Below are 23,136 nucleotides of genomic sequence, written 5' to 3'. Positions count from 1 at the left end.
GGCTCAGTCCGTTAAGCGTCTGCCTTCAGCTCAGGTCATGATCCCAGGATCTAGCCCCTAGTTGGGCTCTCTGCTCAGCGGGGAGTCTGCTTCTCCCTCTCCCCCGAGCTCTTTCACTCTTGCTCTCTCTCAAATAAATAAAATCTTTAAAAAAAAAAAAATTAAAAAACAAGTCATGGAGATATAAAGTACAGCATAGGGAATATAACCAATAATACTGTAATAAAGTTATACGTTAATAGATGGTAACTGCAGTTTATGTGGTAAGCATTTAATAACATATATAAAAGTTGAATCACTATATTGTACACTTAATATTGTTTCATCTAAGAATTTTTAAAAATTTAAGAATTAAGTAAGTTAGTATATATAAAACACTGACAGTGCTCGGCAAATAGTAAGCACCATATAAACGTTTGTTAGAATCACTTTCGCAGTACTTTCATTTCTTCACTGTCACTCACTTCTCAGCCAATTCTGACCCCATCACTTTACCGTAAACTGTTATACTAAGAATACCAATGGCCTCTATGTTACTAAATCCAACAAATATTTTTCAGTCATCATCTTACCTGAGGTCTATGTAACAGTTCAGGATCAATGTTAATACTCTCTTCTTGTAACATTCTTTTCTAGTCCAGGACTTCAATTACCACCTACCTCTCCTGTCTTACCCGTCTTTATCCGTAGCCCAGACCTCTCTATTCTATGCTCCAGACCCCACAAGGCCAGTGATTAGCTGGACATCTCACCTTGGATGTCTCAAAAGCATTTCATGCGTACTACCTCCAAACCTGACCATGATCTTTCTCTCCTTACCCCTTCGTCTTGAATATTGCTTTTTCAGTCCCTCTTCACTTGGCTGGCCCCTAAACCTACTTTAGATTTTAGTTGAAGAATCACTTCCTCAGGGAAGCCTGAGGTGAATGCCCTCAAAGAAACTTTCATTGCATCTCTCTTCTCAGCTACAATCAGAAAAAAGGTAAGCCACACAAGGGCAGAAATGTCTGTCTTCTCACTACTGTATCCAAGGACCTAAATTAGGCAGCCTCCAGAGCCCTTTTATTTGCACTGGTATCTCTGCACTCTTTAACGGGTATTAACTGTGCCACTTGTGCCTGGCTATTACTAAGATAGTTAAAACTTGACAGAGTGCAAAGAAGTCCAGCAGGAGAGACAGTAATCTAGCCCCCAAATTACTTTCACTTGCGATAAAAGGCTCATGGATCACAATTTTTTAAAAAGCCTAACAGGGTGATTTGTCCCTGAACAACCAACATTATGCACATCCTGAAATAATGCAGTGGGTCCAGGTAATCAGTGCAATTGTGTGGGGTTTCTACCATTATGTTTACACCTCACCTATCGCTTGGGTAGTGGTACTCAATCCTACCTTAGCCAGCCAACTGCTTTTAACCCAGCACTCCTGTGACCCCAATAGAGAGAGCAGTTTGCGAAGAGGTCTCCCGTAACCGCAGGCAGCTACAATGCCGCTGCGGAGTATGAAGGCGGGAAAGTCCGAGGGAGGAAAAGCCGACGCCTGAGCTTGGGTGAATGTTTTAGGGAACAGTCTGCATTTAAAGCCAGTAGGGGTAAATAAGACTGAAAAGAGAACCGACAAAAGAACGGAGGTGCGGGGCACGCCTACGCCTCAGGCACCCAGGTCCTCAGAGCCAGCCCCGCGAGACTCCGAACGTGTTCCCAGGGATTCCCTCAAACTCCAGGTAAACGCCCGTAGGGGCGGGGCAAGAAGAGACGGCGGCACTGAGGAGCTCGCCTTACACGCTCAGGAATCTCAGTTCTCGCGATCTTTCCGGAGCCGACCCTCCACGGGGAGTCCGAGCGCGTGTGCGGGCTGGAGTGCCGGGAGGGCGGAGACTGTGGCAGAGAGCAGCCCCTTTGCCTGCCCTACGGAAGCCTGCGAGGAAGGGTGGTGACCGCTGCCCCGTCCCATTGTCCCGATGCCCAGCGCCAGCCAAAGCCGCAAGAGTCAGGAGAAGCCGCGGGAGATCATGGATGCGGCGGAAGTGGGTGTCCTCCTTACCCGGGCCTGGGAAGCAGACCCCCTGGGCCGCACCGCTCTGAGGGAGGGAGTAGGGTGAGCGGGGCCCTGCCTCCGGCTCCCTGTTGGCACTTGGCTTCCAGGCCGCGGGCCTGGGGCTGGGATGCCCAGAGCCCTCACTGGGCTTCCAGGGCCCTTGCGCGAGCAACGTGGCCAGACCCACCCCGGATCTCATTTCTCACAGGGGCGCTTGGGAGGCCTAGCGTAACAGAAGCGTGTCCCGGGGGGGGGGGGGTGGACGTGGAGCACCGACTGTCCCGGAAGTAGGAGCGGCGGGGTCACACGCTTCCCTGGGTTAGGCACGTCCCTCCTGTAATCCGCCCCTACTCCTCGCCCCGTAAAATTTTAATGTCCGCTAGTAATCGATTTTTTCCTCAGCTCTCGTGTTCCTAATGTTTTTGCAAGTAATGACGGTATTTAGTAAAACGATGCCGATATGTTTAATGACTATTTACCATGTGACAGCTTCAAAGAACGCTTGCCATTTTTATTTACTTTCTCCTTTCTAGCGACCCAGTGAGGTAGGTAGGGAAGTTTGCAGAGCAAGCATTTGAGGTGATTCAAAATCATGTGGGTAATTCATAATACCCAGTGATCCTTCAGTGCTTTTCAGAAATGAAAGTTTGAAGCCGCCCTACAACTTACTGTGTTGTGGGATAACCGAGCCTCAATCCCTACCCAGCTCCTAACTTTTCACTTGAGGAATTATGAATTTGTGATAAGCTGCATAAGGAATGGGTCATCTTAATAATATTAGATGGAATAAAAGTTGCTGATATATGAACAGTGCTGGTAAGTGACCCTGTATTCACACGCTGTAGTCTTTTTATGCTGGCCTCATGCTGCGTTGTGTGACTGTCTGTTAGGGCTGGGTTATCTTTGTCTTTAGGTGTATTTTTTTTTTAATTTGAAAAAAATTATTCAGTATTCACCTTAACATGTCTGGTTTATTTTGGTATAAACACAAACTCCAATATCTGCCAGATCTAAAGGAGAGGGTTCCAGCAGATAACTAGGGAGTGACAGAAACTAATTGCTTCCTATGTGTCTTAAAGTACCTTGTAAAATCTAAGGAAATTATTTTCGCTTATTCTTGATCTAATTATATAAACTGTGCTCCTTTGCAGATAGCATAGATCTAGATTATAAGGTAGACATTGTGATGGAATTATGTCATTTTATAGCTAGAAGGATCTTAAGATACCATTTTAGAAGTAAAGTGAGATTAAAATAAAAGGCCACTTAGCTATTCTGTAAGTATGTTGTTAATAGTCTGTACCATAGATCTCCTGTTTCCTGCTCCTGACTTTAAAATGTAACAAGAAATTAGATATTGTCTATTTCCAACCCCTTGCAGTCCTGTATGCCGAAGGTAGTTTTAGAAACAGGAAGCTGGTGAATATTTTTACAAAGTTTAGTAGCTTATATCCAACATCTCAGATTTCTAAAAACTGAGGACATCTGGTGCTCAGAAAGCTTACCCAAAAATGTTGGTTCTCTTTGAACATCTCTTCCTGTAATAGGAAGTTAATAAAACTGTGGTACTTCATCCTACTCCCTTCACAGAGGAAATTTATATCCCTGCTTTGAAGTCATTTAATGTTCTTTTTGAAGAAGGTAGTTAAGATGTATTGTATATGTGTGAAAATTTTATCTTTGAGTGCTGTTGTATATGGTATATCCATCCAGGAGAGGTGATCTTCAAAACAAAAGAAACTTTTTCTGTATATAGGTAAATGATACGGCAGATTTCCACACTTTGAAACTACTGGCTCTCTAAATTAATAAAATGGTCCTGAAAGTTAAAATAAATTCACTTTTATATTCTGTTACTTGTATGTATGTGTATACTGGGCTATTTGTGTCTAAATAAAAAATGATAATCCAAAACCATTTTTTTGTAGGATTATGCTAAAGAAAGATATGGAGTATCTTCAATGATACAATCACAAGAAAAACCAGGTTAGTAGCTTTATAATAATAAAGCCTTTTTTTTTTTTGTCTTTCTAATTCCAGGAAAGCTCTTCATGAAGTTAAGTAAGTTTGTCATAACTCTGAAAAGGTTAAATGCATAACCCAAGCAGGTGCCATAACCCTGCATAATCATTGTCAGTCTAGGGATACTACTCTAAAAACGGAAGAAAAATACATGAAAGAGTTAACTTTAAATGGTAAATTATATTAAAAAGATAAGGTACAAGATTTAACTAAGATTTAGCTCTAGCCTAGGAGATAAGAATGGTTAATATTAACTGCCTTCATGATATGCAACCTTTTTGCATGTTTTATGAAGCCACCTCCTTTCCTTTTCCCCCTTGACTTTATTATATTTCTTTGAAATTGACTTGTCACATGCTGTTTCACTCAGACCTGTAGGTTTTCTATTTCTATTTATTACTTCCTTTTGTTTGTGTTTTTATATATTTGTATGTGTATATCTTACTCTCAACTATTTGACAATCACTTTTCTTTTGGTAGACACCCCAGATCATTCAAACTTTGGTACAACTGCAGAACTTTAAGTTCTGGCCCATTGGAAGTACTAGGTACTTCTTTCTCTCTCTCTTTCTTTCTCTTTTTCTTTCTCTCTTTCTCTCTCTCTCTCTCTCTCTCTCTCTCTTTCTTTCCTCTTTTTATGTGCTTCTGATTTAGAAGCCTGCCTATGAATTTTATGCTTTGGAAATAAACCTCCAGGTCAGTTTTATTGTACTTTGGGATTTGATTTATTGCACTGCCACAAAGTCACTTTTACTTCTCAACTTTCTTGGAAAAATGTACAATATAAGACAAATGGTTTGCTAAAAATAAACTACTCCCAAAAGCAAAGATGTTGGAGTAAAATAATTTAGTATAAAATGGAATACAAACAATACAGTATAGAAGATGACATTCCCCTGCCAGGACAAGCAGGAGAGGTGATTTGAGACTGTTTTTCAGTATCTTCCTGAATTGGACTTCCTTGAACTATAACAAAGAAGCTCACTGGAGTTTCAGTCTTGGTTACGTGAGCCCCAATCACCTATTGATATACTGTTCCCATTTGGTTGGCAAAGCCAGACTACTGTCTTCCACTTATAATTTCTTCTCACGGGGTGGGGGGTGATAAACTATGTATGTCACCTGATAACAGTAATATAACAGGAAAATTCTACCTTTGGTTTATCTCTGCTAAAATCCTAATACTTGGTTCAACACGAAGTTTCCTTCGCATGTGCTTCCATTTCTCCAAATTCCTTTGTTCTAATGCTAGTGACTTAAAAGTGTGGAAGAGGCAGTAGATTTTCAAACTGAAATCCTGCTGCCCATGATCATTGTCTCAGCCAGTCATACTGGTCAGAGTGTGACATGTGTCTCAAGTATTTGTGGCTGTGTTGAAGGTTGAGAACCCCTGTGCTAATTAGTTCGAATGCTACACAAAAGAAGAAATGATACTCTTTGTTGTTTGCTCAGTTGGTTAAGCATCTGCTTTGGGCTTAGGTCATGATCTCTAGGTCCTGGGATCAAGTCCCGAACCCCATATCGCATCAGGCTCTCTGCTCAGCTTCTCCCTTTGTGATCGCTCTCACTGTCTCTCAAATGAATAAATAAAATCTTTTTTTAAAAAATACTCTTAAAATTACTCTAATCATGCCACTTATAAGCTCATTCTTTTAGATTTATGTTACTCTGTTTCATTTGGTTTTGAGTTTTGACTGACTAGTTAATAAGTCATTAGCTTTTTCAGTCTTGGCATTTTCAGATTTGTCTTTTAAAATTTTATGCTGCTTTGTCCGTCTTTTCTAATTCACACTTTCTTTTGCCTGAGTTTACACAGCAGATTTGGAAATTGTCTTAATTTATAAGGTCTGTTGGCAATGTTCTGCAAAATGGCTTAAAAATTCCTCATTCTTTCTCTTTGTTTTTCTGGCAATGAGAACCATGGTGTTCTGTAAATCAGATTCTCTCTAAGCTGCATCTTCTTGCTTCAAGAGACAAGTTACAAATACATTTAGCAAAGTAGGTAAAGTAGATTTATAATTTGATTTCATTATGATATCCTCCCAAAACTATTTTTAGTAATGTAGTAACTAGGTTTTGCTGCATGTGATATTGACAGATTTGGTTATAATTAGGCAGTGTAACTCTTGAGAATAGAGATCTTTTATTACTCTTGATGTTATGATGTCATGTCTATTACTATGTTTTTAATTAATACTTAAATTTTTCTTTGATATTCAAATTATTGCATATAAAATAATAAAATTGTTTCTGGATCACTTCTGGATCATGATTGCCTTATGTCACTATCTTGACATAATAGTTGTTTTGTGACAATTTTCCTATTTGGGGATTTCTGGATAAATATAGTATTTTGTTATTAGCATTGGGGGGCTCACTTACAGCCAACAAGGGAATTTATTGGCTCAGATAACTAGAGGAAACAAAGTGTGAGATAGTATACACCATAATTGAATCTAGAGGCTCAAGCAGCATCTACACTTTCTGTCTTCACTTTTTGGCTCCCCTTCCTTTAGGTTATTGGCCTTATTCTCTCATCCTGCCATCTCAAGTACTGGGAAAGGTAGTGGCTACAGCCCAGGCTTATACCATCTCAGCTCAGGAACCCCAGGAAAGCAAGCTTCATTCCCATGTCTCTATAGTAAGTCCCACAGAGGACTTTGATTAGTTCATTTTGAAGAACATGCCTTCCCTGGATCATTCTTTGTGTCCTGGTACCATGACTCTCCAGGCCTGGCAGAAAATCCAACCCTGTGTGGTTCACTTATATACTACGGCAGGCAAGGGAAAATACCATGTCCCTTTAGGCAAAGGCAGGTGAAGACAGGCTGTGTTTGGCCCTATAAGTCACTGAAGTATTCAAGAGATTTGCATTTTGAAACTATCTCTTTGAGTCCAATGTAGACTGAATTAGGGGATCAAGGGAATGCCATTTATAAGGCTGTTACTGTAGTTTAGGCAAACTAAATGGTATTTTGGTTTGAGATGGTGGCAATGAAGATGAAAGAATTGGATAGATTTTAGAGTTGTACTTAGTACAATTCATAAAACTTGAAGCAAATTGCATATGGAGAATGACAGAAAAGAAGGTGTTATCAGAGATTGAAAATTACTTAAGATAATACCAAGTACTTATACTAGCTGTTAAACAGAAATAATTATGACTTTGTAAATTCTGAATTACAAAATTGTTTTACTTACTTGCTGCAGATCGAGTTTTGGTTCGGGTTAATGACTTGACAGTACACAAAGCTGATGAAGTTGTTTGGGTGCGTGCAAGGGTTCATACAAGTAGAGCTAAAGGTAAGATTGATTTCATAATTATAGCCCTTTTGGTAAGGACTCTAAATTTTTTGTTTTGCAAATTCCTCACAGACCAAAATAAATCTTTAAAAACAAAACAAAAACATTTATTTTCTTTTTTAAATCACTGTGAAGCATTAATCCATGTTTAATTAATTTTAGTTCTTACAGGACATCCTTAGGGTGCCTGGATGGCTCAGTTGGTTAAACTCCCCAGACTTTTTTTTTTTTTCCCTGCTAATATTTCTTACCCTTTATATCTGTGCTCAAGAGAAGACTTTTCCTTCCAGAAAGTGGTCACTTTTCTGTTCATAGAATTGCTGCTATTTTTTTCTTTGATCTGTTGAGTTTGTCGGTGTTCAGAATGGTTTGATATCTAGCTGAATTCCTGGGACCAGACAAAATTTAAGTATCTTACTCCTCCGCCATCTTACTCCTCCTAAACTCAAACTCTTGATCTCAGCTAAAGTCTTGGTCTCTGGGTCATGAGTTCAAGCCCCATGTTGGGCTCCGCCATGGGTGTAGAGCCTACTTAAAAACAAAAAATTAATAAAAGACATCCTTAAAAATAATTTGATCTTAAAGACTCAGATTAAATCCAAGACTTTAAGGTACTTTTCTAGCGCCTCTCAAAACTTTAAGGTTGGTTTTTTGGGGGGTTTTTTTTGTTTGTTTCTTTTTGGGTTTGTTGTTGTTGTTTTTGAGCTGGGGGAGAGGGAGAGAGAGAGAATCCCAAGCAGGCTCCACACTGAGTGCGGAGCCCAAGACAGGGCTCTGTCTCACAACCCTGATATCATGACCTGAGCCAAAGTAAAAAATGGAACACCTAATCAACTGAGCCACACAGGCACCTCAAAAGTTTAATTTTTTTAAGTGAAGAGTATGTTAGCTTTTCATATGTTAATATTCTTATATTTATAATATTTAATTTAGATAGATAGGTGACAAAGAAATAAGGCTAAATTCAGGTTGTCCAATACAGTGACCACTGGCTACATTTCACTATTTAAATTCAATAATTCAAGTTACGAGCTGTATTTTGAGTGTTTAATAGCCACAATGGCTAGTGGCTCCCAAATATTGCACAAATACAGAATGTTTTTGTCACTGTAGAAAGTTCTGTCAGGCAGTACTAAGAATTAACTAAGCATTAACAAAGAAGAAAGATGAGGGTAACTTAGGCCTGTTCCTTATAGAAAATTGTCTTAGCCTAGTGTTCAAAATTATCTAAAAATATTGACACTTAACATTAGTTTATAATTTTATACTTTTCACACTTCACATTTGATTATCCCTACAAATTTGTGAAGTAGGCAGAACAGGCTTTGTTATTCCACTTTGTAAATGAGGATACTGACGCTTCAAATGATACGCCCAAGAACTCCTAGTTATTGGTAGAATATGAACGGAATGTGGTAGTTTTCTAAGTACTTAGTCTCCCCAGCAGAGCTAATTACTTCTGTAATATCTAATACATTCTATGTTACATTTCTTACTTGTTTTTGAAATATTTATTATAGAATTAATGTACACCATTTTATACATATATCTCATGTACATATACATATATCTCACTCTCAGAATCACTACAACTAAACATTTGTCTGTTCTTCCAATATACTCCCCCCCCCCCCCAAATAGCTGAATACTGTTGGACTTTGAGAAAACTGGTGGAGTTTTAATTTTTTCAAAAATGTTGATTTGCCTTTCTGAAAGTTTGAGCCATTTATTCTACCAAAAGATAATCACATTGTATTGTAATCCTTCATTTAGTTGTCTTTCTCCCATTAGACTGGGAGCTTTTGTATGTTAACTAAACATAGTTATTTAGCAAATTAAAAGATATAATGCATGCTACATGTAGGCCTGAGCCAGGAATATTTCCCTTTGAACCCATCCCCCAAATGGAACAATTTGAGTATCAGTAAGGATAACCGCAGTGAATCGAAACACATCACATACTTTTAAATCCATAAATTTATAATAATGCTAAGACAGGCAACAAAACCTGGTTGGTCACCAATGAAACAAGCTCATTATTTTGAAAACTGATAAAGAGAAAGTACCGTTTCTGAATGAGTTGAGTATCACTGGCTAACCAAATGGTAGATAGGGGGAAGTTGCTGGAGACGTATTCCACCTAATAAAATGAAAAAAAAGCATGTTAGAACTTCATTTTGCCCCTAGTAAATTACCCAGGCATTCATCACCAGTGACTGCTAATGACACAATAGAGAAACAACCAGAAATATTTTATGTCTATTCATGAAAGAGCTCACCACCACCCAATGCAGTAGTCTTGCCCAGAAAATTGTACCTGAATCTCATGCAGCCTTTAGATCTAACCACCAACCTATAGGAAAAACATAGGACAAAGGAATATGTTAAGTAACAGTGAGGATGCAATCAGCAAAATTTAGATTATAGGACACTACTGGGCAAAAATGACCTCATCTCTTAGACAAATAAATTGAAAAGGGAGGGATGGACCTAAGATTTGGATCAGAAGTTAAACATATAGTTAAATGAAGGAAGGAAGGACACTTGAGACTTGGAAGTTTGAACACTGGCTGGATGTTTGATGTTAAAAAATACTCTTTTTTTTAAGTTGGGATAATTGTACTGTCGTAATGTTATTTTTAAAAAGATCTTACCTCTTAGGGATCCGTACTGAATTATGTATGGATGAAGTAAGGTGGCTGAAATTGGCTTCACAGTAGTACAGGAACAGAGGGATATGAGGATTGAGGTAAAGCTGAAACAAGAATGTCCATGACTTGATAATTACTGAAGTACATGGGGATTGTAGGTAGACATTGGTATCATTTACAAATAATGATCTTCTTGTCCTTTTCTTTCAAATGTTTATCTCATTTTTTGTTTCTCTTTGCAATGATTAGTAGATTCTCCAGTACTACGGGGATTCCCTCAATGAAGAATTTTTCAAACAGCAGAGATTTAAACTCCTGATGAGTTATTTCATGACTTTGGGTGTTCTGCATAAAATGTCATTAGAAAACAATGCCAAAGTTTAAAGACTAGATTAAAAGAAGTTTTCTTCTAGTCCAAATTTTCTGTTATCAGGAATAGATGTTAAATTTTACTAGACCTTTTTTCATCATTTTTTCCCTCAAAATATAATTGTATTGAGTGTATTTATATAGAGGTTCATATACTATTCTCTCTGCTTTTGTGTTTTTTGAAATTTTCCATAAAATAAAAAATTAAAATGTAGTTGATCCTCTTTATTTATGGATTGTGTATTTGCAAATTCTCCTGCTTGCTAAAAGGTAGTTGTAACCCCAAAATCAATACCTACAGCACTTTCACTCTCATTCACAGAAATGCCAGACATATACATGTGGAGAGAGGCAAAAAACTTGAGTCGCCCAATGCACATGTTCCCAGCTGAGGTCAAACAGTGAAGCTCTGCCTTCTCGTATCAGCTCTCTTGAACAAGTGTTCTTTCACAACTTATTTAATGCCACATTCTTCATAGTTTTGTGCTTTGTAAAAGTTGGTGATATGGCTGTTTACAGTGGCCACCAAGCATAGTGCTAAAGTACTTAACAGTGTTCCTAAGTGCAAGAAGGCTTATGCCTTGCTTAGAAAATACATGTGTTAGATAAGCTTCATTCAAGCATGCGTTACAGTGCTGTTGGCCGTTAGTTCAATGTTAATGAATCAACAATATATATTAAAGAGTGTGCCTTCAAACAAACACCTACAAACCAAAGTTATGTATTGATGGACTGGTGAAAATTTTGTGACCAGAGGCTCACGGGAACCTAACCTTGTACTTCCCCTAGGAAAAATGGTTTGATGTTTGCAAATTCATTGTTCATGCTGACTTTATAGAACATAACTACCACAAATAACAAGAATCAACTCTTTGTACTTGTAATGATTTATAGTAGTTGGATTTCTTAATGTTGAACCATTTTTTGGATTCTTGGAATAAACTGAATTTGGCAAAGGTGTGGGTAGTATTCTTTTAGTATAGTACTAGGTTAAGTTTCAGTGTTTTTTTTCCTTGGAATTTTGCATTAATCTGGTTTTTATAATTTTTTATTGGAAAATCTTTTTATTTTGTTTTTAAGTTTGTATATATGTTTGTATCTGTGTTTAAGCTGTAAATTACCTAAATAATACATTAATATCTTTACATGAATTTTTCTGAGAATACAGAATTGATACTCCCTTTTTTTTTCTCTACACCCTATCCTCTGCCTCAGCCTTTCTGTTAATCCCTAATAATTTGTTCAGTGTCTTTCTAAAAATGTTTTTCTTTAATGCACATATGCACACATACAGGTTTTTATTTGTTTTGTGCGTGTGTCTTTTGTCTTATTTTATGTAGATGATATATTTTGCATGTTATTTTGCAACTTTTTAAATTTTCAATTAACAGTGTTTCTTGGAGATCTTTCCATGATAACTAGTTATAGATCTACATAAGGCAGTATTTCTCCAAGGTAGATCTCTAGAAGTGAAATTGTTGGGTTGAAGGGCATATGTATGCTTATTTAAAATTTCTTATACCAGATTATCCTCCAAAAAAACTGGTCAGGTAATACTCCCAAAAGTATATGACAGTACCACTTTCTCTATATTGTTACCAATAATGATCATCAATGTTTTTTATTTCTGCCAAAGTAGATTATCTAGGGGTGCCTGGGTGGCTCAGTCAGTTAAGTGTCTGCTTTGGGCTCAGGTCATGATCCCCGGGATCCTGGGTTTGAGCCCCGCAACACGTTCTCTGCTTTGCGGGGAGCCTGCTTCTCCCTCTGCCTGCCGCTCCCCCGCTTGTGCGCACTCTCTTTCTCTCTCTCTCAAATAAATAAAATCTTTAAAAAAAAAAAAAAAGTAGATTACCTAAAGAAAGAAATAGAATCTTATGGTTTCAATTTGCAAAACCCTGATTGCTGCTACTCCTTTCTTCCTTACATAGGAAAAATTGCCAGTAAATATGACTTACTTGGAAGCATTCAGGTGCCTTAACTCCAAAAGTAGTAACACATTAAAATTGGACTTGGGGGAAATAATCCATGCTGGCAATTTCAAGTAGTGCAAAGCTCTAGAAAACCACAAATAAGGAAATGGAAGTGTCAAAATCATAGTGTCAGAAGTATGACAACTAGAATCCTGTTATGTCAAAAAAAAAAAAAAAACCAAACCACAACTTTTTATAACAAATATTCTTAAGGGTAGTATTTCATAAATTTTTAAAAATTAAATCAGATTTCTTACTAGATTTATGTATCCTATCCCTAAAATCAAGTGGTTTATACAGGAGCAATGAGAAATTTTGAGCTCTTGGTGATACACTTAAAATTTATTTCTTTAGATTGTGAAAGCTTACGACCCTAAGCCTGCATATTGAAAGAGTAATTGAAATATCTGTGACTCCTTTCAAATTTTATATATACTACATTGAAGTCATTGGCACAAAATACTTCTTCAGTACTGTCCTTTCTGAAAACTTACTTATACTTCCAAAATAGCTAGTTTATTTTGGTTATCAGATAGTTTAGGACCTCAATTTATGTTCATGCAAGAATATTTCAGGGGAAATAACAAATGGAAAGTACTTTAAAACATTTAGGTCATTGCTGTTTTATTCGGTAATGAATTAAATGATGAGGGAAAATGTTAATGTTGGGTATTAGGAAGTTAAGGTACATTATCTAAATAATGAATTCAGGAGCTTGGCAAGCTAAAAGACAGTAGGAAGAGATGAAAACATAAGATTGCCTCACATCTTGGATAACATAATTCTCCCACAAAAGCCCACTTTATTACTGAGCTATCACCGTAATGGAGACAAGGGTGAGCCTTTTTGTCCTGACTACAACCATGTTTGTTCTTCAGCTTAGAAATAAAGAATGCACCAGGTGCTATACAAGGTATCAAACTTTACATTTTCCAAAACAGGACTCTTGTGTAAACTGAAGAAATAAACTGCCTCTTCTAAAAACTTAAGAATCAAAATGCAACACAAATTCTTAACTGTTAGGAACTAAATTTAAGATACCCAGAAGTAGCAAATTTATTCAGCTATTTTGAACATTGACTCTAACTTCCTTTCTATAAACTGTCTCCTAGTTGGCGGGTTCCAAGAAGAAAGATGAGAAATATTTAACAGTTGATTAGTCTTTGTTATAAAATTCCAATACTAACTTACACAGAGAGGACTTTTTGGCTAAAGTGAGAAATTACATATTTGCTTCTTAGAAGAAAAAGTAATATATGGATATAGTAAAAACTAAAATTCTAAAGGTGCAAAAAATATATAAAAGGAAAGGTCGCCTGGGTGGCTCAGTCAGTTAAGCGTCTGCCTTCAGCTCGGGTGATGGTCCTGGGGTCCTGGGATCGAGTCCCACAAATGGGCTCCCTGCTCAGCCTGGAGTCTGCTTCTCCCTGTGCCTCTCTCCCTGCTCATGCTTGCTGTCTCACTTTCTCTCTCTCTTCGCAAAAATAAATTTAAAAATCTTTAAAAAAAAAAAGAAAAGGAAAAATAGTCTCCCAATTCTAGTTTCTCCATGTCATCACAATCTTCCCCTCCAAAATTACCACTGTTGTTTCTTGTGTATCCTTCCAGGAAAAATGGATTTACAGGCATGGGTATATTCTTTGTTTTTTAAATTTACATAAAAGGGATGGGGTTAGAGGGAGAGGGAGAAGCAGATTCCCCGCTGAGCAGGGGGCCGGACGCCCCTGGATCGTGACCTGAGCTGCCCCTGGATCATGACCTGAGCCGCCCCAGGATCATGGCCTGAGCCGAAGGCAGACACTTAACCACCTGAGCCACCCAGGTGCCCACATACATTCTAAGAAATACATTTCTTGAAGCAGAGAAAACGATTTTAAGCTTTTAACGCCCATTGCCAAATGATTCTCTGAAAGCATATGCAAGTTTACTTTGCCATCAGCAACTTATGAAGGAACGGTTTTCACTTAATTCTATCAAGCATTAGATAACATTACTTATTTTTAAATTTGAGAGGTAAATTATGTGTCATCATTGTTTGCTTCAACTTGAATTACCTTCATTTCATTTTTTTCCTTATATTTACCTACTCAGGCTTTTTCTTTCAAATGATTTGTTCTAGTTTATTGCCCATTTACCTATTGGAATCTCAGTGTCCTTTACTTATAAATCTTTATGGTCTCTGTATTGAGGATGTTAACTCATATAGGTTATAAGTCATTCAGCAAATAATTTTTCCCAGTATTTCAGTTTTTTTGTATATAGATACTCTGTAACTTTTAAACTTGGAAAGGTCTCCCCTCCTTTTTTGTACAGTTTAATATTCAGTTCCATTTTTTACTCAGTTTTTTACTATTTGTTGTGTTTTTTTAATTTCCTGAATTCTATCTAGAATTAGAATTTCTTTTCTCTAATAGGGTCTATTTTGAGTTTATTTTTCTGTTCCATTGATCTGGATGTTTTTGTGCTGATACATTTTTACTTGTAGGTTTATATAATATCTCATGGTGCTGGTTTTACTACTTCATCCCCTCCCTTCCATCTGTTTCCTTTTTTAAAAAATAAGAGGTTTAATATTTAGAATTACATACAATAAACACATTAAACATTAAAGGAGAACAGTGAACAATTTTCACTCCACCCATTACCACCGATTTCTTGATTTGTTTTCCCTAGCAGTGAGGTCAAATCTTAGGGAGCACATTTGCTTCTATATTTAGCCTCCTAGAACTCACCAGATTCTACATATTATTTGTGTTAAATCTTGAAGATGGCCAAGATTTCCTTTCAACCCTTATGTTTCTTCTATACCTACCTCCCTGACTGTATTATTCCCTTAAAAAGTATTTTTTCTAATTAGAAAAATAGTACATGCTTATTGTAGAAAGTTCAGAAAAAAAAAAATACGAAGAACAGCATAATTTCCCGTAGTTTCACATCTGTTAGTAGCCACATTGTGGTGTTTTTTTCCTATCCAATCACTTTCACATTTTGCTGTTTTTTTTCCTCTGCACAATATTAATATACTTAGACAAACAAAATTGGGATTATACTTTATATAATTTTATCACCTTCTTCGCATTATAGTCTATCATGATCGTCTATCAAATACTTACTTTGTGTTCCCAGCACCTGGCATGGTTGTTGCACATTATAATCCGAATGTGAAATAGGAATGGTAGTCAATCAAATAAGTAGCCAGTAGCAGTGGTGCCATTAATAATTATTAGCATTAACTAATAACATTAATTCATACTTAACATTAATTGGGTGTGTCACAGCTCTAAATATATTACCTGTATAATCCTCAAGATTGCAGGAGAAAATCCCATGAGTGACATACTATTATTTCCTCCATTTTGCAGATGAAGAACTTAAGCATAAAGTAGTTTCATAATTTTCCCTCAGGCCCTTCCTAGGAAGTGGTAGGATAGGATCCTAGGTCTCTGATTTCGGAGCTTTGCCTCTTTCCCACCCTTACACTGTTCCCCCAGGGCTGACCCAGAGACATTTTCATGTGCTAACCCTTTTTGTAAGTCCTCTAGAGCTCCTCTCTCTCAGGGTCTTTTGTGCCGCATTGGAGCTCATCGCAGCACGGCTTTGCAGTGCAGCTAGGTCTCTGCTGCCTATCTGCCCTATTAGAGCAGCTAAAATATTCACCAAATCACATTCCCTTCCGTTTCACAAAAACATTCTGTTAAAGGTTTCTCAAACATTCTGTGGTTTCAGTCGTTCCCAGGATAATGTCATTTTGATCCATCTGCAGATTTCTCCACGGTAACAGTCTTCATCCCTTCAGTATCTCAAAATCCCCTTGAATGTGTTTAGTACGTGTAACTTTCTTTTTTAAGATTTTACTTTGTGACTGCATGACAGTCCAAAGGAAAGGGAAAATAAATGTATGTTTGGTGGTTAAAAATATGTAAGTCACGGAGCGCCTGGGTGGCTCAGTCATTAAGCATCCGCCTTTGGCTCAGGTCATGGTCCCAGGGTCCTGGGATCGAGCCCCGCGTTGGGCTCCCCGCGTCGAGCTCCCCGCGTCGGGCTCCCTGCTCAGCAGGAGGCCTGCTTCTCCCTCTCCCACTCCCCCGCTTGTGTTCCTGCTCTCGCAGTCTCTCTCTCCCTGTCAAATAAATAAAAACTCTTTAAAAAAAAATATGTAAGTCATATATTACTCCGAAGTCCATAGATTATGTGTCTGTTGGCACTTTGCAAGGTTTTTTTTAGACTCATGATTGTGGTCTGATTTGTGTTTCAAAATACTGTATGTTGAAAGTAATGACTGTTAAGTCTGCTTGCATTTTTGCTCTTTTTTTTTTTGCGAGGACTTTAAAGACTGAAATCTTTTGATGTTTTATAAAACAATCTGATGAGAAAAGTGGTCTTGTAAAGATTTAACTTGTTTTATGAGGAAGTAATTTCCCAAAATTTGATCAGAGACTTAAAAATCTGGTTTGGAGGAAAAGGATGTCACAAGGATAAAGAGTCACTGAATCTATTAGAATAATATTTATAAAAAGGTTAAGAATAGGGATGGCAGTTCCTGATGAAAGGAGGGGAGATTGGGGGGCTCATGAGGCCCAGAATATGTAAAAATAAAACTGGTTATAGAGGATAAAGGGAATGATCTTTATATGCAAAGTAAGTTATTTGGAGGGGCACTTGGGTGGCTCAGTTGGTTAAGCATCTGCCTTTGGCTCAAGCCATGATCCTAGGGACCTGGGATTGAGCCCTGCATTGGACTCCCTGCTCAGTGGGGAGCCTGCTTTTCCCTCTCCCTCTGCAACTTCCCCAGCGTGTGCTCTCTCGCTCACTCCCTCTCTCGCAAATAAATAAATAAAAAAGATTTTTGGAGTGAAGGGGAAAATGCAAAACTCTTATAAAGGATGAAGGATGAGGAATATGATAAAGGAAAACAGAGGAAAATAGAACATGGAAGAAACTAGCCTGTCATTCTAAGTGCTCTTTAAAATGTACTTTGGTGGGAAGTAAAATGGACCACCTGCACAGAATACTTGTGTTCTTGATACTAAGCACTTTATTAGCACTTCTGTGGTTTCATCATTGACGATCGAAGATCCCATAGTGGTTAGCACAGTGCCTTTGCCTGTAGAATACACTTGTTATTGAATGAATGTTGAAAGTGATCTGAAGTTACTTGAAATTTGTTTAATCAATGCAATGACAAAATAATTTTCTGATTTATAATATTTTTTTGAAATTGGTGATTTGCCTATGTTCTCATAACAAACATGTTAAAAGCATTTTTGTTACTCATAGAGGGAACTTGGGTTTCTTTAAAGCTTGTCAACAGTATGAGTATTTGGGCCATGGAAGCCAGATACATGTATGTACGTACCTAATGAGTATAGTAAATTTTAGCTCAATTTTAAAGTAGAGAAACATTTTTCTTCTTTGTAAACCCTGAAGTAGCGTGTCCTTAATACACTTGTGCTCTTTCTGTCTTATTCAGGGAAGCAGTGTTTCTTAGTCCTACGTCAGCAGCAGTTTAATGTCCAGGCACTCGTGGCGGTGGGAGACCATGCAAGCAAGCAGATGGTTAAATTTGCTGCCAAGTAAGTAAGCAATTATATCCTGTTGTCAGAATAAACAATGGTGGGAACCAAGACTCCCAGGGGTTTGGACCATTTTCATACATTAACATCAATGCTTCGTTTGTTTAAAAATGTAGTTATTTAAATTGTCAGTTCAGTATTGCTGAATACATTAAACTTACAAAAGAGAAAATATGGAGCACAGGCTTGAAATTCATTTGGAACTGCTGAAGCAGCACTCTCTACAGACAAGTCACATTTACTTTCAAGTAGAGTAACAAAAAGCCTGGCAGCCTCAACATAGCAAAGCAACTTTATTTTGTTGTGTTTGTTGAGCTTCAGTTCCTACCTCCCCCAGTTTTGAGATTTGCATATTAAGCAACAAGTTTTCTAACTGAAAAATAAAAGCATATAAAATGAGAGTGTAGTTTTGCAAATGATTCCCTTCTAAAGGAGGTAAAACAGATGTCATAACATTTTACAGCTTTTAACTTTGACATTAAAAGGGTTAAAGAAAAGTAAAAAATCAACCCCCTCCCTCCCCCCAAGTCTTGCTGTCTGGCTCAGAGTTCCTGTAGAAATGCATTGTTTTATTAAGTTTGCAAGAGGCAGGATATAGAGATAGTGTAGTGCTTGTGCATGCTGTAGCTCTAAGGTAATAATAGTTGGTAATGTGGATAGTTTTGTTTGTATGTTTTTCTCAATTTAATTAAAATTTTATTTCCATGATAATGATCAAGGTATCTGATTTGGAAAAATGGATGATCTTTATATTTTAAGTGATAGCGTAATAATTTTTATTTTATAATTTAAGTAATAGGCATAAATGTTTTTTAAAAGAAATTAAATTTAGGATAAATGTTATATTTTTCTATTGATTTTTATCTCTGTTCCTTAGTTGTATACTTTCAAAGATGAGTGAACATAGAAAGAATTATCAATTTTAGAACTAGGAAGGAACTAAAAAAACGATCTAGTTTAACATCCTAATTTATATTTGGGCCCTCCCTGACTCCCTGAGTGTTTAACAGGTAGTGAATGCTCAGTCACTAGTATGGGTTTAGAGATTTATTTATCACATTTGGTTTTATTGTACCACAGCAGTGTCTGTATTCTGGTTTAAAAACTCCAGAGCCACTAATTACATCAGTTCACTGATGAACTCAGTAGTATTTGTATTACTGGTACAGTAGTCCCACCTCACCCTGTCTCCCAGTCCTGCTACCCAGAGACTTCTATCTCTTCTGTCTGTATCTTTTGGTGAGTAGGTTTGCTGTTTTCATCTCATGGTCTATAATTGTGTGTGTTTGTGGGGTACATTGTCAACTAGCCTTTTAAGGTCAGTCCTGTGACGTGGGACATAGATAAGCTTGGTCCCTAGAAATAAACTTACCACTCAGAGCCTTCTATAAATAGAGCCCATGGAAACCGTAGATGTATATGGTAAATTATATTTAACGTACTGAAAAATACTGGGAAAAAGTCAATTTCAAATCAGCAAATAACCTTATGGCTTTTGTCTTTTGTGTATTAAATTGGTTCTGAAAACTAATATATGAGGCTGACAGTTTTATATAGAATGTGTGTTTCCATTAAATTGCATTATAACCTTAGTGTTACATTCCTAAAGAAAATAGTCTGAAAATCTTTTGAGGGGCGCCTGGGTGGCTCAGTTGTTGAGTATATGCCTTCGGCTCAGGTCATGATCCCAGGGTCCTGGGATCAAGCCCGCATCGGGCTCCCTGCTCAGGCAGGAGCCTGCTTCTCCCTCTCCTGCTCCCACTGCTTGTGTTCCCTCTCTAGCTGTCTCTCTCTCTGTGTCAAATAAATAAATAAAATCTTTTAAAAAAATAAAATAAAAGTCCTTTGAAATTCCCACTTACTCTTAGTATTTACTAAGAGATATCCTACTGACAAAAGGACAATGAATTCATTTGATGTCTTTAGAAGTAGTCCACAAATAGTTATTTCTTATTGCTTCGGGTCTTCTCAAACTTCTGCAACTTGATTAATAGCAATTGACCATATCAGAGGTCAACCAAAGCTTACTAGCTGGCAGACCTACTTGCAAATGGTCTCCCAAATAGAATTTAGTTCACTAATGTCCTCATAATACATAAATTAAAGAAGGGTCTTCATATAAATGATATAGTGTTATAACGTGAGATTTTTGTCTTAGACGAGGCAAGAATTTAGATAAATTAGTCTGGATTTCATAATCCTGAAGTAGAACTCAAGATCTAGATGTAATTCAGCTTAATTAAATTGTGACTAGGATTTTTTTTTTTTAAGCAAAGAGCCTGTATTTATTTTAGTCTCCTCCCCTCCCCAAAAATGGACTTTGTGTAATTAGTAATGTGTGGGAAAAGGTGGAAAAGTTTCCATAATAGAGCTGTTGCAAATTATAAAGCCTTTGGTTATATACAAGTGAATGAAGCCAATTTTATACAATAGGCTTAACATGTGTTACTTAGGTTAATTTTTTAATTTTTGGCACTACTCATATATTAAGTATCTAGCCTGAGTAATTAAGAGTAAGTGTGTTAATAACTTTGCTACCTTGTGAAAGAGGAAAATTCTCATGACTAAGACTCCGTGGAAAAAAATGATGTTTGTTTTTTTTAACTGAAGTATGGTTGACACACAGTGTTACATTAGTTCAGGTGTACAACATGGTGATTCAGGAACTCTGTGCATTATACTATGCTCACCACCAAGTATAGCTACCATCTGTGACCATACAATGCTATTACAGTACCATTGACTATTCCTTATGCTGTACCTTTCATCTCTGTGACTTACTCATCCCATAACTGGAAGCCTGTATCTCCTACTCCCCTTCACCTTTTTTTTGACCATCCTCCCATTCTCCCTCCCCTTGGCAACTGCCAGTTTGTTCTTTGTATTTATGGGTCTATTTCTGCTTCTTTATTTATTCATTTGTTTTGTTTTTTAGATTCCACATAGAAGTGAAATCATATGGTATTTGTCTTTGTCTAACTTATTTCACTTAGCATAATACCCCTCTAGGTCCGTCCATGTAAAAATGATGAGTTTTTAATTTTTGTGGTTGGTTGATAATTTTCTTAGGAACATGATTTCATGCCCCTGATAGGTCAGTCAGCTTGTCTATTTTTACATTACTTTAGACTGTACTTCTCAGGTAGTTCTGAAATCCTGATCTTTCTTGGTAATAGTCTAAGGCACATGTCGTTTCTGACAGAAAGCCAGTAGTATGATCTTATAATCAGAGTGCCAATTTTTAAAGAAGAAAATCAAGAACAGAAAAATTTTACTTTGAAAATTACCTGTTCTTTTCATGAATAATAGTAAATCAAGTGAGGTTATAATATGAATTCTAAAGAACTTTCACAACTTTTTTAGGAAAAAATTGTGTTGGTTTTTTTCTTCATCTTTCAAAATCCTTTTCCTAAAAATTATCTTTACTGGCTAGGCTTTACATAAACTATTTTATTTAAAATGGGTGTTCAGGGGCTCCTGGATGGCTCAGTCGGTTAAGCATCTGCCTTCAGCTCAGGTCATGATCCCAGGGTCCTGGGATCTCCCTCTGCCTGCTGCGCTCCCTGCTTGTGCTCTCTCTCTCTCTATCTCTCTCTCTCTCACAAATAAAGAAATAAAATCTTTAAAAAATAAAATAAAATGGGTGTTCATTGGCTCCATTGTGAAAACAAAGAATAAGGTAGCTGTCATACATTTATCTTTGAAGTTACTTGCTCTGGCAGTGCTGGCATTTCTGTAAAACAAGAATCTAAGGTGTGAGGTTATTGTTAAATCATAAATAACATTAGAAAGAAATTACTCTACTTGACATTAAAAAATGAACAGTAAGTATTTTTATAACTTGCTGTGGTCAGTTATACTCACATATTATTATTATACCATACTGCAAAACCCTTAAGCTCACATGGACTTTCTGTAGTCTTAAGCATGAAGAATAATTTTCAGATCTGACACTAGAATGAAATTAATCATATAGTTATTTTCTAAAATTTTTTTGAGAGTAAAATCTTCTTTTTGTCTCTCTAAATGAGTTTTCTAAGGCATTTGACTTCTTTTTTTTTTTTTTTTTTGGTTCTCTTTTTAGTGTTGTTTTTTGTAATTTCTGCCATATGTTAGTTGGGTTGGAACAAAATAGTCCAGTCATATATAAACTTAATATTTATACAAGCTCTTCTTGCTCTTCCTTAAGTCTATACTTGCCAGTTTATTTTCAAGTGGTATTTTTATCTAAAATCTTTAATGGCTTCCTATTTCCAACCATGTGCAATATTAATTCTGCCTACTGATGCCCTCACCACAATGTTATTTCCCACTACTTTGCCATATATGTCTTCATACTGGGCAGATTCTCTGTGTCTGCGATGACCTCTCTTCCTCTTATTTTAAAGGTTTTGCTTTTATTCGTTGAATCCTCATTCTTTGTCACTTAGCTTAAGTCCATGTCTTTGATGATCCTCAGTCATTCATTTCTCTTTTCATTTCTTTGGGGTCCATAGATGTATGTTCTTAGGAGGCTGGAAGTTTTTTATGTTTTTTTTTTAATTTAGTGTACATTTTGATGATTATGTAAGTTATTATGTAAGGGTATTTTTCCATGTCATTTTAAAGGCTTAACTTGTAACAGAAAACTGCTGTGTGAATTCAGTACTTTTCATATAGCATTTACTGTCATATTTACAGCTGTGTTCATGCTAGCTGAAGCCAGATGATATCCATGTTCTGTACTAATGATGATTTCACTGTGGTTTGAATACCAACACATGCTGAGAACAAGTTGGATTACAGGTGGTACTTAATAGTTAAGAGGCATCCTGAACTTTTAAAAGCCTGTGCTATTCCAGCAGATTTATTGAATCCTATTTTTGTCTATATAGAGGCAGCAGATCACTAATTATATAATAGTTCCCATGCAAGGAAAAATGTTTCCAGTTCTAGTAGTTATCAGATTAGATACCTATTTGATTCAAATTTCTATTAACAATGCTACATTATTAACTTTCATATGAACAAGATAGTTTTTTATAAAATTATCAACTGATACTTTTTAATTTAAATTATCATTCTTGGATTGCTATTTGCAGTATTTGGGTTAATTATGGGGCCTAATTGTCCTGCATCAACTTCAGACTTAACATTTTATATAATTGTGAGCAGACGTTCTTCACCTTACTGGTAATAAAGTAAAAATACAGAAACAGATTAAATAT

The 23,136-nt window shown here is 36.8% G+C and overlaps 1 protein-coding gene and 1 long non-coding RNA gene across 5 annotated transcripts in view; one reads left to right on the top strand and one right to left on the bottom strand.

Annotated features, from left to right (window-relative positions):
• The window catches only part of LOC113919284, an 86,614-nt gene extending 83,964 nt beyond the window's left edge, over positions 1–2,650 (bottom strand). Inside the window, exon 1 of one of the 2 annotated variants that reach the window (XR_003518934.2) lies at positions 2,045–2,650. This is a non-coding gene — a long non-coding RNA (uncharacterized LOC113919284). Of the gene's footprint in view, positions 1–572; positions 683–2,044 lie in introns of those variants that run through there. The other variant, XR_003518933.1, reaches the window with a different exon arrangement.
• DARS1 (aspartyl-tRNA synthetase 1) overlaps positions 1,810–23,136 on the top strand; it is a 60,243-nt gene continuing 38,916 nt past the window's right edge. For 2 of the 3 annotated variants that reach the window (XM_027588079.1, XM_027588077.1), the window contains exons 1-4: positions 1,810–2,027; positions 3,967–4,024; positions 7,271–7,363; positions 17,827–17,929. In XM_027588079.1, the coding sequence (XP_027443880.1) occupies positions 1,962–2,027; positions 3,967–4,024; positions 7,271–7,363; positions 17,827–17,929 (320 nt within the window). In that variant the 5' untranslated portion in view covers positions 1,810–1,961. The remainder of the gene's footprint in view (positions 2,028–3,966; positions 4,025–7,270; positions 7,364–17,826; positions 17,930–23,136) is intronic. The other variant, XM_027588078.2, reaches the window with a different exon arrangement.

This window comes from Zalophus californianus, chromosome 3 (assembly GCF_009762305.2).
Source record: "Zalophus californianus isolate mZalCal1 chromosome 3, mZalCal1.pri.v2, whole genome shotgun sequence".
Classification (NCBI taxonomy): domain Eukaryota; kingdom Metazoa; phylum Chordata; class Mammalia; order Carnivora; family Otariidae; genus Zalophus; species Zalophus californianus.
The sequence above is the reverse complement of the archived record's forward strand: the minus strand, read 5'-3'. Positions and strand labels throughout refer to the sequence as shown.